The 18238-nt window shown below is 43.1% G+C and overlaps 2 protein-coding genes across 2 annotated transcripts; both read left to right on the forward strand.

The window, feature by feature from the left end:
- Window positions 1–319: 319 nt before the first annotated feature.
- Window positions 320–3689, forward strand: LOC132593017 (vomeronasal type-2 receptor 26-like). The gene is made up of 3 exons (XM_060281381.1): window positions 320–472; window positions 1428–1554; window positions 2788–3689. The coding sequence occupies exons 1-3, from the start codon at window positions 320–322 to the stop codon at window positions 3687–3689; spliced, it is 1182 nt and encodes a 393-aa protein (XP_060137364.1).
- Window positions 3690–7147: 3458 nt separating this feature from the next.
- LOC132593018 (vomeronasal type-2 receptor 26-like) lies at window positions 7148–17441 on the forward strand. Its single transcript, XM_060281382.1, has 6 exons — window positions 7148–7305; window positions 7824–8115; window positions 8970–9422; window positions 10411–10614; window positions 11593–11719; window positions 16537–17441. The coding sequence occupies exons 1-6, from the start codon at window positions 7148–7150 to the stop codon at window positions 17439–17441; spliced, it is 2139 nt and encodes a 712-aa protein (XP_060137365.1).
- Window positions 17442–18238: the final 797 nt, after the last annotated feature.

The following is an 18238-nucleotide window of genomic DNA, read 5'->3' on the forward strand; positions in this document are numbered from 1 at the left end:
TTTTAGCCTTCTGTTTCTTTGTTATAACTTTTCCATCCACTAGACCAGGCATCCCCAAACTGTGGCCTCCAGATGTTTTGGCCTACAACTCCCATGATCCCTAGCTAACAGGACCAGTGGTCAGGGATTATGGGAATTGTAGTCCAAAACAACTGGAGGGCCGAATTTTGGGGATGCCTGCACTAGACTGAAATAGCTCATTTTTTTATATTTGGCCTTCACTATATGTATGTATATATTTCTCCCCCCCCCCTTCCCTTTGAATCAGCTCCACTACTTTCTGCAAGGCATTTCATTTAACAACTCAGCAGGGGAAACAATGTCCTTTGATGAAAAAAGGGAAATGAGAAGCAGATTTGACATCACGAACATGATCACCTTCCCAAACAAGTCCTTCTTTCGAATGAAAGTTGGATGTGTTGATCCTGATGCTCTTGAAGGAGAAGCATTCATCATTCATGAAGATATGATTGTATGGCACAGAGGTTTTAATCAGGTCTCTATTCTAGAAATCCGTCTCCACTGTTCTTATGATGTGTTCTTTGGGTGTCAGGAAATTCCATTTTCTTTAACACTGTTGTTTGTATCTGATAGGGCAGAGGACAAATGTGGCTTCCTAGCACATTCAAATTTGATGCGGCTTTGAACTGCCTAGGGGAAAGGGGGAATCCTACATTTCTATAGAAGTATTTTTTTCATTTATATTTACTATACATTCCATATATAAAAAGCAAATATTTGGCATATCCAAATGAAATTGCTTCATAGCTGCCCATTCTCTAATCTCTCTTTCTATCTGGCCACATGACCCGGAAACTGTCTGCGGACAAATGCCAGCTCCCTCGGCCTATAGAGCAAGATGAGCACTGCAACCCCAGGGTCATCCACGACTGCACCTAATGGTCAGGGGTACCTTTACCTTTAATAGATCCCATATGAAAGGTCCTAAGTTCAATCCCTTGCATTTCCAGGCAGGGTTAAAATGAAGTCCTGGTGAGATGTTTTTCAATTGTTTTGCAGCATTTTGCAAAACATAGTGCATTTTGTTGAGCCCTCAAACTGTGTGGCTTACCTGCCAAATCAGGAGCCTTACCTGTCATCCCAATCCATGAATGCAGAACTTTGGCACAGGTTTGGAGTGGATTGGACAGTATTGGATTTGGGGTGACCAGTGTAGCACCTTGTTGGGGAATTCAGAGAGTGTTTGGAGGGCACTGCAAAATGTGGAGTTTGTGCTGCAGAATGATTGCAAAGTTTGTCATAGGTTTGGAGGGGATCCCAAATAATGAGGTTCATAGTTAATGCAGCTGTGCATGGCCCCTACTTATATTAAACCTTTTTTATGCTGAGAGGTGAACTCCATTAAGAGAAGTCAAATAAGCAATTAGTTTCTCTGATCTTCTAAAAGGCTTTTCTGCTATGGATAGGTGATTCCCCTTTCACTATGTAATGACCACTGCCACCCTGGGAACCAGAAGAAAAAGAAAGAAGGGGAAAAGTTTTGTTGCTATGGTTGTGTTCCATGTCCAGAAGGGGAAATTTCAAACCAGGATGGTGAGTTATGTGGAAATCATATTTTGCATCCTACGAGGACACTGGACAGAGGGGGGGGTGAGTTGGGGCACATGATAAAAATGCCTAAAATCTGTGGAAGAATGGCAGATGAAATTGATGGATTATATGGAACTTGCTGAGATGACAGGGAGACTATGTGACCAGGGAGAAGAATTGGTGGAAGAAGACTGGAAAAAATTTAGAACGTATTTTTAAAAATATTGTAGAATTGAATCTGGAAACAGATTTTCAAGTGTATAGAAACTGCAGATTTTTGAATCATGTTAGAAAATGTGTGATGTTTGAGGGAAGTTTAATTTAAACCGGAATGATTTAAATTTAAGATATAGAATGTGCGAAATAGAATTGGGAATGAATTGCAGAGGAGGGGAAGTCGAAGAAGTTCTTTTTTCTTTTTTCTTTTAAAAAGTCATGAAAAGTATAAGATTAGAAATTGTATTTTACTTTATTTTTATTTAATATTTTTTATTTTTAGGCTGTGTTGTATGTGGGTTATTTATCTATGTATGGTTAATGCTTTATGTGTTTATATATAAAATGAATATTTTTTTTAAAAAAAATGCCTAAAATCATGCAAGGCATTGAGAAATTGGATTTAAAAAAAGAAAAATTACAGTTCTGATAATGCTAAAGCTTGGGGGCATCTAAGGAATTTGAGTGTTGGATGATTCATAACAAGCAAAATAATGTTAACCTCTTCATGAAGTATTTGATAAAACTATGGAATTTGTTCCCTCAAGAGTCAGTGATGGGCACAAATTTTGAGGGCTTCAAAGGAGAAGTAGAGAAACTCATGTAGGAAAAGGCTATCAGTGGCTATGATCTCAGATGACTTTTCTGGGCCTTCATGCTCAAATCTGCATTTTTCCAAATACCAGTTTCTGGGAAGTGTGGGGGATGGGGAAGACTTCTGTTTCACTCAGGTCCTGCTTGAAGCTTCCCATAGGAATCTAGTTGGCCACTGAGAGATCGGGAAGCTGGAAGAAATGGGCCATTGACTCTTATCTACTTATCCCAAAGACAGTTTGAAGGATTTCTACTCAGATATTATCAACTTAGCAGACAACCAATGGTAACCTTAAGAATGAGTGAGAACAAAGCATTTATATATAAACACCAAAACACATGGATCCAATAGATTGAATTTCATGTCACATGGAAGACAAAATATTGTTGAATAAATATTGAAATTTCACCTTGTTTATTTTTCAGATGTGAATGACTGCTTCAGATGCCCAAAAGCTCAGTATCCAAACAAGAACAAAGCTGCCTGCATTCAGAAAACGATGACCTTCCTTTCTTACGAAGAACCTTTAGGGATCAGTTTAGCATCCATTGCCCTTTCTTTCTTCCTCATCACAGCTTTGGTGCTAGGAATATTCATAAAGTACAGAGACACTCCCATAGTCAAAGCCAACAACCGGGACCTCACCTACTCTCTCCTTGTCTCTCTCCTGCTCTGCTTCCTCTCTTCATTGCTCTTTCTGGGTGAACCTAGCAAAGTCTCCTGCCTCCTCCGGCAACCATTGTTTGGCATCATCTTCTCTATAGCCGTTTCTTGTGTGTTGGCCAAAACTGTCACTGTAGTTCTAGCTTTCTTGGCCACCAAGCCAGGGTCCAGCATGAGGAAGTGGATAAGAAAAAGACTGACAAATTCCATTGTCTTTTCCTGTTCTCTTATTCAATCAACTATTTGTACTGTGTGGTTGATGACATCTCCCCCATTCCCTGAACTGGACATGCACTCTTTAGCAGAAGAAATCATTGTGCAATGTAATGAAGGCTCAGTCACCATGTTCTATTGTGTCCTGGGCTACATGTTCCTCTTGGCCATTGCCAGCTTTGTTGCCGCATTTGCAGCCCGCAAGTTACCTGACAGTTTTAATGAAGCCAAGTTCATTACATTCAGCATGTTGCTCTTTTGCTGTGTTTGGCTGTCTTTTTTTCCAGCCTACCTGAGCACAAGAGGGCAACTCATGGTGGCTGTGGAGATCTTTTCCATCTTGTCCTCCAGTGCTGGGTTATTGGGCTGCATCTTTGCCCCTAAATGCTACATCATTATTATGAGGCCTGAGCTGAACAACAGAGAACACCTTATTAAGAAAAAGTATTAAACAATTGTTTCCCCCCTCACACTGGTGAATTATTTCCATACACTTGAAACATTTACCATATATACAATATTAGGATTATACAAACCCCTCAGACTTCCCCCCATCTCACCCTGGTTTCCATATCAATCCTGCTAAGGTTTCTAAATAGCTACAGTGGTTTTTAAGGTACTCAACAAAAATTTCCCATTCTTGTTTTAAAATTTTATCATCTCGATGTCTGTTCTCTACAGTCCTCTTTACAATTTCAGCAAAATCTTCATTTTGATAATCCACTCTTATTTTGTTAGAACCTTCTCTTCCTTCCACATGCTTTTCCAGGCTTTTAAGCCCTTCTGATAGTGTTTCATTTGCACTGGTAGCCTTCAGAATGAATTGCCCCAGGAATTCCCCTTTGGGGGGCTGTTCCTGAGGCTGGCTTTTGCAGCTAGTGCAAAATGCAGTGGCTCAGTTGCTAACTGGGGCAGAATTTCAGCATCATGTTATGGCATTATTGATGTAAGAACTGAACTGCGTGCAAAAAAGGTCAAGTTGCAGCTTGGGATCAGAATACTTAAAAGATGCTCTTCCCAAAGTGAACAACTGAATCTAAGGATACAATTTTCCTCGTATTCAGTGTCCAACTATCCTTCTAGAAGCTTAGTTGGAAGAAGGGACTAGTCTTGAAAGTGTAGTGAGCAGAAGAATGTCAATGTCCGTGGGAAGCTGGGAATGGTCTCTTGATTCCCATGCAGTGTTTTGAAGGGAGATGGTTCAATGTTTCCATGACAGAAATCTTCAGATTAGAGAGATCTGTCAAATGGTTTTCACCAATCTCCTCTCAAAAATTGCCACAGAGACCGGAAGAAACGGCCTTCATGTCTCTTCTGCAACTTCATCTCATTTCCAATATAATGTACAACCATACTTTAAACAATTTCCTCCTTCATTTTTATTCAGCTCTTAGAAAGGAGACTTCAACATTTATAAAGGAATGATAGGAGAGTACAATGATTTTCATGACTTGTGCAAAAATATCTGTGAATCCCTTCCAAAAGAATCATGGGGAAAAGTGTGGCATTTCATGAGATGAAAAGGGGGGGGGGAATTCAGATTTTACAGAGAAATGTAGACCTAAGTTTCTAATAGCAGTGTAGCACCCTATAAGATTATGGTGAAGCTTGCAGATCTTGAAATCCAAAACTTTTATACCCCTCAATTGCTCTGTGCTTTGATCTGAACTAGTAAATGGGATGCAAAGCATGTGCCACAACATAGACGGCCTTGTAGGTATTCTATCTGTGGCCAGTCATGAGCAGTTCAAACTGAGGTCCAGGAAGGCTTTCCAGCCTCTTCTCTCCAGAACACACTTTATTGTCTTCCATCGGCACATGAAGATTTGGATATACAGTCAAATGCAAAGGGGAGGGGAAAGCCTGTATGTGGCTGCTTTCCCTGGAGCTCAGGGCCATTTTTGCCTTGAGAACTCCAGACGGGCACCATTCTTTGGTATGCTACACTTCCACCACTGCAAGGCCATAATTCAGTGGTGGAACATCTGCTCTGGAAGGCCCCAGGTTCAATCCTGGGCATCCCAAGGTAGGGTTAGGTGGAATCCTGCATGAGGCCCTGAAGTTTTGTGGCCAACTCAGGAGAAGGAAATACGAAGCTAGGATGAGAAACAGGTCTTATTCAGTGTAAGGCGGCTTCTCTTGTTAACCGCTTGCCATGGTGGATATTGTGGTCTAACAAAAAAGAAGAAGAAATGGAATTGGGCAGGGTCAGCATAGTATAGGAGTGTAGTATATCTGAACTAGTAAATGGGATGCAAAGCATGTGCCACAAGATAGACAGCCTTGTAGATATTCCATCTGTGGCCAGTCATGAGCACTTCAAACTGAGGCCAGGTAAGGCTTTCCAGCCTCTTCTCTCCAATACACACTTTATTGTTCTGCAATATATGACACAATAAAAATGAAACATTTTTCATACAAATTACTAAACAAAATACTACATAAATACTTTGTTAGGACCTTCTCTTCCTTCGACATGCTTTCCCGGGCTTTTAAACCCTTCTGATAGTGTTTCATTTGCACTGGTAGCCTTCAGAATGATTTGCCCCTGCAATGACAATTTGTGGGGCTGTCCCTGAGGCTGGCTTTTGCAGTTAGTGCAAAATGCAGTGGCTCACTTGCTGACTGGGGCAGAATTTCACCATCATGTTATGGCACTATTGATGATAGAACTGAATTGCCTGAAAACAAGGTCAAGGTGCAGCTTGGAATCAGAATATTTAAAAGATGCTCTTCCTAAAGTGAACAACTGAATCTAAGGATACAATTTATCTCATATTCAGCGTCCAACTATCCCTCTAGAAGCTTAATGGGAAGAAGGGACTAGTCTTGAAAGTGTATTGAGCTGAAAGATGTAAATTTTCTTTCAACATTTGCTGCTTTGAGTTGCAAAACAAAATGGATTCACTTTGACTTTCCTGCTGGTATTCACTTGTCATGGAAGATTTTGAGCTAAATGCCAACTTTTGTGCTTCTGATGCAGGCTCATCCAACAGGTAGATGATGATCTGCTGGTAGATCACTGGATGTCAGTGGTAGATCACTGGTAGATCACTGGCTCACCCCTCCCCAAGAAGGTCAACAACTTTGGCTCACCTAAAGAAAGCTCAATATTTTTGCCATGCACCCCACAAAATGTGGCTTTCCACCTCCCTAAAAGAAGGTCAACAACATCGACGTGAACCCCCCAAAACAGGAATTTCCATCCTAAAAAAAACCCCTCAACAACCTTGACCTGAACCCCCCCCCCAAAGGGGGTAGACCCCTGCCAGTTTTTAACTCTGTGAGTAGATCACAGTCTCTTGGGAGTTGCCTACCCCTGCTCTAATGGATGGAGGTAACATGTAGGCCTTTTTGAGAATAAACTCACAACTCAACATGTTGTTTTTTTTATAAAATGACCCTTGGAACTGAAATTAAATCTTTTACTGATTTTTCAACCTACAATTATTCAAATCACTATAATCTGTGCATCTGCTCAGGCCTGCAGAGGCATTTCAGAAGGTACGAGAAAGCTGTCAATGAACAGCCATGAAAGAGATTATATTAGATGAAACTATGCACAATGAATAGTTAGGAGTAGTGGCAAGAGGCAGGCATGACTTTCAACTTTCTTTCTCCCATTTTATTTTATTTTTATATTATTGGTCAGATTGGCAATCAGAGTTTGGGAAATCTCAGCTATGAGGCCAAAGCGTGTGTTCATACTGTTTTGATTCTAAAATAAGGTGTGCCAATCTCTCTTGTTGTGCTGTAGTGACAGACAGGTCTCATGCAATCTATCTTAAATTAGTCAGCAGGTACTGATGGGCACAAAAGCATCCATATTTTCTAAGACGCTTGACTACAAGGATGCTGTGGTCATTCACTTTGCTTTTTCTGTTGCCTCATGTTTTGTGCAAAGCAGCTATGAGGTGCCCTGAGACTGAAACATTTCCTGTTCCCCATGAGTGGTACCAGTCAGGTGGCCTCATCATCGGTGGGATTGCTTCTCAGTTCTATTATTGCATCATTGAAGATTTATTCAAGGAAAACCCTTCACAGAATCTGTTTGATGATAATCCACAGTAAGAGACTCCCCCTCCCCCTTCATTTGTGGCATTAATCCTTCCCAGTTCCGGTACTTTATTTAGTATTATGCATCCTACTAAACTGGCAGGCAGTAAATGATGGCTTTGAACTTAGTTTTAATTGCACCAAATGGATAGTTTTAATTGCACCAAATGGACCAACAAGAGGAGGATGGAGCACAGACTCTGTTTAATCTTCCTAGAACATATTCATGAATCAGGGACTGTTTGAGTGAATTTCTTTGAATGCTCACCTGTAAGTTAGCCAGTTTGAATAAAAAGAGAAAGAGGGGGGAGATTGTTGTTGTCTTTTGAGGGTGGCAGGCAACTGAGATTAAAGGTCAAACAAGACATAATACAGAGATGGATGATATATATTTATTATTTTAGAGCCACCATAAAAGACAAAGTTAGTTCAATATACATCTGCTTGAGACAGAAATGGCCATTTGTTTTGTCTACTTCCTGCATTGTAGAATTCTCCTCTGAAATTTTTAAACTGACCTCATTTGCAGCATGGTAACAAAATTCTACCAGCACATCCTGGCCTTGGCATTTGCTGTAAAAGTGATCAATGAGAATCCAAACCTCTTGCCCAATGTCACCCTGGGGTTCCACATCTACGACAGCTATTATGATGCAAGGATTACATATCGTAACACTTTGGACCTGCTCTTTAAAATGCATAGATTTGCTCCCAACTACAAATGTGACTCACAGAAAAACCTCATAGCCATCATCAGAGGACTTAGCTCTGATACCTCTTTCCATATGGCTGATACTTTAAGGATCTACAAGATTCCACAAGTAGGTTTTATGCATAGGGACATGATCCCCCCCCAAAAAAATCTCACTTTTCTCTTGCCATTCCAAAAATGATTTTGTGATTCAGAATGTGAATATGACTGATGCTGAAGCACTAGAAGCTACGATGTCTATCAGAAACATAGATTACTCCTTAAGCAGTAGTGATTGCTACACTAGTGAATGCAGAGAGCATTCAGCACCTTGGACACTTCTAACACAAGCACCCTGTTGTTTAATCGTTTAGTCGTGTCCGACTCTTCGTGACCCCATGGACCAGAGCATGCCAGGCACTCCTGTCTTCCACTGCCTCCTGCAGTTTAGTCAGACTCATGTTCATAGCTTCGGTCCAACCATCTGCAACACACATACAGCACTTTGAGTATGTGAACTGAAGTTCTTCAACCCATATAGATCAAAGATAACTCTTATGTCTTCCTCTGCCATGTGCATCTTATACATGATTCCCAACAGTTGAACTAGAGTAGCATTCGGTTGGTGCATTGAGGAATTTGGCCAGCCTATCGGATGTGGCAAAGATTTATCTAGGGTTAATCCAACTAGTGCGGCTTCTCCCAAACCCTAAATTTCCACAGAGTAATTCCACAATAGGATTGCACTCTACAAATGAAACAAAGGGACATTTCTGACAAGACATGAATACTTTATGAAAGAAAATATCCAGAAATTGGAAAATGTCGCCACAACTCTTGTATATTCAGCTGGAAGCATCCTTCAGTTTTACTGTCTGGAAACCTCAAAATTGCTTCAACAAACATTTCATGAATGAAGACCACATGCTCAAAATAATTGTTTATACATAGGTAGCATTATTATGTCTGTTCTTTTCCTTATAGATTGCATATGGTTCATTTCCCCAAGAGGAGAGTGAAATAGATAACTTCCTTTCCTTTTACCGCATGGTGCCCAATGAAGCTCATCAGTATATGGCGATCATCAATTTGCTCCAGCGTTTTGGATGGACATGGGTTGGACTCTTTGTTACTGATGATGAAGGAGGAGAAAATTTTTTGCAGACCCTGGAGCAATTGCTCTACCAGCATGGAATCTGCTCAGCCTTCACACAAAGAATTGAAAAAGTAGCTCGTTTTGATATGTTGGGTGAATTTTTTGAGTTGCTTGATAGGTATTATGTGGGTCTCACAAATGACAAAGCCAATGCATTCATCGTCTATGGAGATTCTCAGACATTGACCTGGCTGAGATCTGTTATATTTCTACGAGATCCTGAAAATAAGGAAAGCTTAACATTGAGAAAAGTGTGGATCATGACAACTCAAATTGATTTCGTATAATTGAGTTTTCAAAAGTCTTGGGATCTTGAGCTCTTTCAAGGTGCCATTTCCTTCACCATTCACTCAAAAGAACTTCTCGAGTTCCATGAATTTCTTCAGACCATAAAACCTTACTGGAATCCAGGCGATGGTTTTCTCAAGGACTTCTGGGAGCAAGCATTTGACTGTCCATTTCCAGATCTGCTCATGCAAGATACTGAAACATGTACAGGGGAGGAGAAGTTAGAGGGTCTTCCTGGCCATCTGTTTGAAATGGGCATGACTGGCCACAGCTACAGTATCTACAATGCTGTCTTTGTTGTGGCTCATGCTTTGCATGCAATTTCTTCATACAAATCAAAGCACAGAGTAATGGCAGGAGAAAAAAGGTTTGAACTTCAAGATCTGCAGCCTTGGCAGGTAACACATTGCAAAATATTATTTCAATGAGACAATTACCCGAAACCCAAATTTTATGAAGTCGGACATTTTCAAAGTTATTCCATTTTGTAACTTTTCTATCTGCTATATGAAATTAGCTCATTTTTTATACTTGTTCTGTGTTAGGTGCCGATCTATAAGCAATATTCATACAGAAGGGAGTAACATAATGCAAACAAAATAGTATTTCAGTTAGCCAATTACTCCAAAGCAACACATCATGAAATGTGATATTTTTAAAGTGATAACAGTTTGTGAGTGCCCCTTTCCCTGTATGTTTAGCATGCACAGTATTTTAGCCTTCTGTTACTTTGTTATAACGTTTCCATCCACTAGACAGGGCATCCCCAAACTGCAGCCCTCTAGATGTTTTGGCCTACAACTCCCATGATCCCTAGCTAGCAAGACCAGTGGTCAGGGATGATGGGAATTGTAGGCCAAAACATCTGGAGGGCCGAAGTTTGGGGATTCCTGCACTAGACTGAAATAGCTCATTTTTTATATTTGGCCTTCACTATATGTATGTATATATTTCTTTTTTCCCCTTTTCCCTTTGAATCAGCTCCACTATTTTCTGCAAGACATTTTATTTAACAACTCAGCAGGAGAAACAATATCCTTTAATGAAAAAAGGGAAATGAGAGGTGGACTTGACATCACGAACATGATCACCTTCCTAAACAAGTCCTTCTTTCGAATGAAAGTTGGATGTGTTGATCCTGATGCTCTTGAAGGAGAAGCATTCATCATTCATGAAGATATGATTGTATGGCACAGAGGTTTTAATCAGGTCTCTATTCTAGGAATCCGTCTCCACTTTCTTAAGATGTGTTCTTTGGGGGTCAGAAAATTCCATTTTCTTTAACACTGCTGTTTGTATCTGATAGGGCAGAGGAAAAATGTGGCTTTCCAGCACATTCAAATTTGATGCGGCTTTGAACTGCCTAGGGGAGGGGGAACCCGGCATTTCTGTAGAAGTAATTTTTTCATTTATATTTACTATACCTTCCATATATAAAAAGCAAAGATTTGGCATATCCAAATGAAATTGCTTCATAGCTGCCCATTCTCTAATCTCTCTTTCTATCTGGCCACATAACCCGGAAACTGTCTGCGGACAAACGCCAGCTCCCTCGGCCTATAAAGCGATATGAGCGCCGCAACCCCAGAGTCGTCCGCGACTGGATCTAACGGTCAGGGGTCCTTTTACCTTTAATAGATCCCATATGAAAGGTCTTGAGTTCAATCCCTTGCATACCCAGGCAGGGTTAAAATGAAGTCCTGGTGAGATGTTTTTCAATTGTTTTGCAGCATTTTGCAAAAAAAGAAAAAGAAAAAAGTGCATTTTGTTGAGCCCTCAATCTGTGTGGCTTACCTGTCAAACCAGGTGCCTTACCTGTCATCCCAATCTATGAATGCAAAACTTTGGCATAGGTTTGGAGTGGATTGGACAGTATTGGATTTGGTGTGACCAGTGTAGCACCTTGTTGGGGAATTCAGACAGTGTTTGGAGGGCACTGCATAATGTGGAGTTTGTGCTGTAGAATGATTGCAAAGTTTGTCATAGGAATCCAAATAAGGGGGTGTCATAGGAATCCAAATAAGGGGGTTCATAGTTAATGCAGCTGCGTATGGCAGCTATTTATATTAAACCTTTTTTTGCTGAGGGCTGAACTCCATTAAGAGAAGTCAAATAAGCAATTAGTTTCTCTGATCTTCTAAAAGGCTTTTCTGCTATGGATAGGTGATTCCCCTTTCACTATGTAATGACCACTGCCACCCTGGGAATCAGAAGAAAAAGAAAGAAGGGGAAAAGTTTTGTTGCTATGGTTGTGTTCCATGTCCAGAAGGGGAAATTTCAAACCATGATGGTGAGTTATGTAGAAATCATATTTTTCATCCCTAGGGCCGGTGCGTCCATTTAGGCAGTCCATTTAGGCGGTTGGAGGATGGATGGCGGCTAAGAGATTGAGATTGAATCTTGACAAGACAGAAGTACTGTTTGTGGGGAACAGGAGGCGTGCGGGTGTGGAGGACTCCCTGGTCCTGAATGGGGTATCTGTGCCCCTGAAAGACCAGGTGTGCAGCCTGGGAGTCATTTTAGACTCACATCTGTCCATGGAGGCACAGGTCAACTCTGTGTCCAGGGCAGCTGTTTAGCAGCTCCATCTGGTACGCAGGCTGAGTCCCTACCTTCCCACTGACTGTCTCTCCAGAGTGGTGCATGCTCTAGTTATCTCTCGCTTGGACTACTGCAATGCGCTCTACGTGGGGCTACCTTTGAAGGTGACCCGGAAACTGCAACTAATCCAGAATGCGGCAGCTAGACTGGTGACTGGGAGCGGCCGCCGAGACCACATAACACCGGTCCTGAAAGACCTACATTGGCTCCCAGTACGTTTCCGAGCACAATTCAAAGTGTTGGTGTTGACCTTTAAAGCCCTAAATGGCCTCGGTCCGGTATACCTGAAGGAGCGTCTCCACCCCCATCGTTCTGCCCGGACACTGAGATCCAGCTCCGAGGGCCTTCTGGCGGTTCACTCGCTATGAGAAGCCAAGTTACAGGGAACCAGGCAGAGGGCCTTCTCGGTAGTGGCACCCACCCTGTGGAATGCCCTCCCACTAGAGGTCAAAGAGAACAGCAATTACCAGACCTTTAAAAGGCATCTCAAGGCAGCCCTGTTTAGGGAAGCTTTTAATGTTTGATGGATTTCTGTATTTTAGTGTTTTGTTGGAAGCCGCCCAGAGTGGCTGGGGGAACCCGGCCAGATGGGCGGGGTATGAATTATTATTATTATTATTATTATTATTATTATTATTATTATTATTATTATTATTGCCAGTCGTCTAGAGCGCCAAAATGGAGGGGGCGCAATCCAACCTGCCCAGGGCCATCCCGTCCGTTCTGCCTGCCATGCTGCGCCCTCCCTCCAGCTCCCAGTCGCGCCCTCTGGCAAGGCCAAGGGCGGGGGGCAGCCAGAGGGAGAGACGGGTAGCTGGAGGGCACAGCGCAGCGGGCAGCAACGCAGAATTCGCGCTCCGCCGGGCTGTGCCACCTCCACCTGCTCAGCCCCGCTGCTTTGGGGCAAACCGCGAGGGAGGGCTTCGTTTCCCTCCCTCACGGCTTCCTTTGAAGCTGTGGGGAAGGGAAACGGAGCCCTCCTTCAAGGCTTTGAAGCAGTGAAGCTGGTCTTGAAGCCTTGAAGGAGGGCTCCGTTTCTCTCCCTCACAGCTTGTTTTGGAGCAGCGGGGCTGCGCAGGAGACACTTGGCTCCTGCATAGCCCCACTGCTTTGGGGCGAGCGGCGAGGGAAGGCTCTGTCTGGGCCTCTTTCCCTCTCCCCCACCCCACAGTGAGCCGGGGAGAAGGGAGACATGGCCGCCCCTGCGAGAGGTGGCGACAGGATCAGCGCCCCGAAAGCACTCCTTTCGGGGCTCTCATTCCGCCGCCGCCTCTCGCAAGAGCAGGCTTCCTCCCCCCTCTCTCTTTATTTCTCTTTCGCCCTTCCCCCCTCTCTCTCCCCACCCACACCTTCCTTCCTTCCTTCCCTCTCTCTCTCTTCCCTCCCTTTCTCTCGCTATTTCCCCCTCACCCCCCTCCCTCCTCCCTCTCTCTCTCTCTCTCTCTCCCTCTCACCCCCTCCTCCCCACTGCACCTTTGAAGGGCCACCTTTGCAAGGAAACACTTGCCCCACCCCCTGCCCCTAACAGGATTCCCAAGGCTCCTGCTTCAGCTCTTCAGCCCCCCCCCCGAGCCCTTCAGCCCCTACCTGGCTGGGAGCCCGGAGGGCGATCCACAGCGCCACAGGCAGGCTCTGGGTGGCATCTGGCCAGAGACGACATGTCATGCCTGTTCCCAAGGATGAGGCACAGAGGAACCTGCCAGATCCTGGGCCAGTCCATCTCCCTCAGTGCAGCCAACACTGGTTGGCAGCAACAGCCCTCCAGCTTTCAGCCCTGCCTGGAGTTGCTGCCAGGGAATACCTGCCAGGATTCCTGCATTGCAGGGGGTTGGGCTAGATGACTGATGCAGCTGTGTGTGTGTGCGTGCGTGTGCGTGCGTGCACCTTGTAGGTCTTTCATCCCCTGCAAGAGAAAGCCCTCCCCATCAAGCCAAGGGCAACCCTTTTGCTGGGGGCACCTGCTAGAGCTCTGAAACCTGCTGTCCAAATAAACCCCCTCTCTCCAAGCCTCCCTCTTGAGCAGCCACATACAGACCCCCTGTGAAGAGGAGCCTCCTTCCATGGCTGCCCCAACCCAACCTCTTCCCGAACCCCAGACACTGAGCTTTCATTTTTTTAAAAAAAGGTCTCTAGTCCTCCCAGAGAACTTTGGAACTCCCTGCCTAGGGAAGCTAGATGGGCTCCCTCCTTGCTGGCAGATGGGAACTGACTGTGTTTTGAGGAAAGGGCCGGCGCTGTGGTATTTTTATTGTTGCTATTATCACTATTTCTAATAGATCTTTTCAATACATTGTTTTAATTCTATTTGTGTTTAATAACTTTTTAATGATTATCTTTTCCATGATTTTAACTTTTTCTGTTTGATGTGTAAAGTGGCTCTGAGTTCCAGTTTGGGGAAAAGGCAGGTAACAACAACAACAACAACAACAACAACAACAACAACAACAACAACGTTATGAAACAAAACCTGCAGGCAGCCTCTAGGACTAGGTGGTTTCTGTGACATGCGCCCAGCGCCTGTGTACCTATCAAGTCCTTCCCAGCTGCTGAGTGAAGGGAGGATTGTGATTGATGACTGAGCTGCTTGGACACCAGACTAGAGGGCTCTGGTGGCAGTGCAAACATGCCCCAAAATACTGGGAGCTGGCCTATGATGAGCTCAAAAGAATTCTTAAAATCACATTTCAAAAAAAAAAACCCTGAAGCCTTCCTATTAGCGATAATTGGTGATGAGATCCCTATGAAGGTACACAACTTATTTCTTTATGCAACAGCAGTGGCCAGAATAGCATAAATTGGATAGAAAGAGAAAGCCCAACCAAAGAGAAACAACGGCTGCACAAATTGACAGACTTCACAGAACTTGCAAATATGGTAGCCCAAGTAAGGAATCAGAATGGGGGAAAAGACAAAGGGGGAATAGTTACAGGTAGGTAGCTGTGTTTGTCTGTGGTATGAGCTTTCGTGTGCATGCACACTTCTTCAGATACACGGGTGAATAGGATAGTTTTGGGGAATATTTTTTAAAATATACTAAAATCAATTTACAAGCAGGGGTATTCCTATGAACAACAGTTAAATACAGGGAGGGATTAGAAGAGGGAAAGTAGGGTGGACTAATAAACTTTATATGATGCAGCAACATTCAATATACCATGGAAGGTCAGGTTGGAAAGTCTGCACAGAAATTATGTATGATGGTAAAGTATGATGTGTAAATAAGAAAAAATGGGAAATGCATAAACAATTTTTAAAAGGGCTTTCTGGGGTCCTGAAGAGCTGCTGTTTCCCCTATCCCTTTTAATGTACTTTCCCCATTAGTGTTTCATTTTCTAGGCAGAAATTCCACAGGTTAAACCTTTTCTCCCTATGGCAATGCCATTTTGAGGAAAGTTTTGCCATGGTGGTTCTCCCCCTCATTCTGTGTTGTGCCACACCTCCCCTACCCCACCCTAATTTGTGACTGGACCCTCCCTCCCTCCCTTCTCTGTCACTTCCCTCCCTCCTTCCCTCTCCCTCCCTCCCTCTTTCATCCCTTTCTTCCTTGTCTTCCTTCCTTCCTTCCTTCCTTCCTTCCTTCCTTCCTTCCTTCCTTCCTTCTCCCTCTCTTCCCCCTCCCTCCCCACCCTGCACTATTATTCTGTGGTAGTAGGACTGCCACTGTTTTGGAACATGTAGCAGAGATCATGGTTACAAGGAACAGGTTGGATGTGAAATACATCTGTGTTTGACATATGATTGGCCGGGGGGGGGGGCAGAAGGTGATCTTGCCTAGGGCACAAAAAAACACTAGCACCGGCCCTGTTCATCCCACAAAGAGACTGGTCGGAGGGGGAGGGGGAGTTGGGGCACATGATAAAAATGCCTAAAATGCAAGGCATTGAGAAATTGGATAAAAAAGAAAAAATATAGATCTCTTAATACTAGAGCTTTGGGGCATCTAATGAATTTGAGTGTTGGGTGATTCAGAATGAGCAAAATAAAGTTAACTTCTTTATGAAGTACTTGATAAAACTATGGTCAGTGATGGGCACAAATTCGAAGGCTTCAAAGGAGGATTAGACAAACTCATGTAGGATAAGGCTATCAGTGGCTTTGAGCTCAGATGACTTTGCTGGGCCTTCATGCTCAAAGGCTGTATTTTTTCCAAATACCAATTTCTGGGAAGTGGGGGGGGGTTGGGGAAGACTTCTGTTTCACTCAGGTCCTGCTTGCAAGCTTCCCATAGGAATCTAGTTGGCAACTGAGAGATCAGGAAGCTGGAAGAAATGGGCCATTGGCTCTTATCTACTTATCCCAAAGACAGTTTGAAGGATTTCAACTCGGCTATTATCAACTTAGCAGACAACCTATGATAACCTTAAAAATGAGTGAGAACAAAGCATTTATATATAAACACCAAAACACATGGTTCCAAAAGATTGAATTTCATGTCACCAAAGCGGTCACATGGAAGACAAAATACTGTTGAATTAATATTGAAATTTGACCTTGTTTATTTTTCAGATATGAATGACTGCTTCAGATGCCCAAATGCTCAGTATCCAAACAAGAACAAAACTGCCTGCACTGAGAAAAAGATTACTTTCCTTTCTTATGAAGAACCTTTAGGGATCAGTTTAGCATCATTTGCCCTTTCTCTCTTCCTCTTCACTGCTTTGGTGCTAGGAACATTCATTATGTACAAAGACACTCCCATAGTCAAAGCCAACAACCGGGACCTCACCTACTCTCTCCTTGTCTCTCTCCTGCTCTGCTTCCTCTCTTCCTTGTTATTTCTGGGTGAACCTAGCAAAGTCTCCTGCCTCCTCCGGCAACCAACATTTGGCATCTTCTTCTCAATGGCTGTTTCTTGCGTGTTGGCCAAAACTGTCACTGTAGTTCTAGCTTTCATGGCTACCAAGCCAGGGTCCAAGCTAAGGAAGTGGGTAGGAAAAAGTCTGGCCTACTCAGTTGTGATTCCCTGTTCTCTTATTCAATCAATTATCTGTACTGTGTGGTTGATGACATCTCCCCCATTCCCTGAACTGGACATGCACTCTTTAACAGAAGAAATCATTGTGCAATGTAATGAAGGCTCAGTCACCATGTTCTATTGTGTCCTGGGCTACATGTTCCTCTTGGCCATTGCCAGCTTTGTTGCCGCATTTGCAGCCCGCAAGTTACCTGACAGTTTTAATGAAGCCAAGTTCATTACCTTCAGCATGTTGCTCTTTTGCAGTGTTTGGCTGTCTTTTTTTCCAGCCTACCTGAGCACAAGAGGGAAACACATGGTGGCTGTGGAGATCTTCTCCATCTTGTCCTCCAGTGCTGGGTTATTGGGCTGCATCTTTGCCACTAAATGCTACATCATCATTCTGAGGCCTGAGCTGAACAACAGAGAACAACTTATTAAAAAATGTACTAAATAAATATTGTTTTCCCCCTCACTCTGGTAAATTATTTCCATACACTCGAAACATTTACCATATATACAATATTGGGATTATACAAACCCCTCAGACTTCCCCCCATCTCACTCTGGTTTCCATAACAATCCTCTAATGTTTCTAAATAGCTACAGTACAGTGGTTTTTAAGGTACTCAACAAAATTTTCCCCTTCTTGTTTTAAATTTTTATCATCTTGATGTCTGTTCTGTTTTTATCATCTTGATGTCTGTTGCATATGGTTCATTTCCCCAAGAGGAGAGTGAAATAGATCACTTCCTTTCCTTTTACCGCATGGTGCCCAATGAAGCTCATCAGTATATGGCGATCATCAATTTGCTCCAGCGTTTTGGATGGACATGGGTTGGACTCTTTGTTACGGATGATGACGGAGGAGAAAATTTTTTGCAGGCCCTGGAGCAATTGCTCTACCAGCATGGAATCTGCTCAGCCTTCACACAAAGAATGGAAAAAGTAGCTCGTTTTGATTTGTCAGGCAAAATTTTTGAGTTGCTTGATAGGTATTATGTGGGTCTCACAAATGACAAAGCCAATGCATTCATCGTCTATGGAGATTCTCAGACATTGACCTGGCTGAGATTTGTTATATTTCTTCGAGATCCTGAAAATAAGGGAAGCTCAACATTTGGAAAAGTGTGGATCATGACAACACAAATTGATTTCGTATTATTGAGTTTTCAAAAGTCTTGGGATCTTGAGCTCTTTCAAGGTGCCATTTCCTTCACCATTCACTCAAATGAGCTTCTCGAGTTCCATGAA

The sequence above is a fragment of the Zootoca vivipara genome, chromosome 13, assembly GCF_963506605.1.
Source record: "Zootoca vivipara chromosome 13, rZooViv1.1, whole genome shotgun sequence".
Taxonomy (NCBI): domain Eukaryota; kingdom Metazoa; phylum Chordata; class Lepidosauria; order Squamata; family Lacertidae; genus Zootoca; species Zootoca vivipara.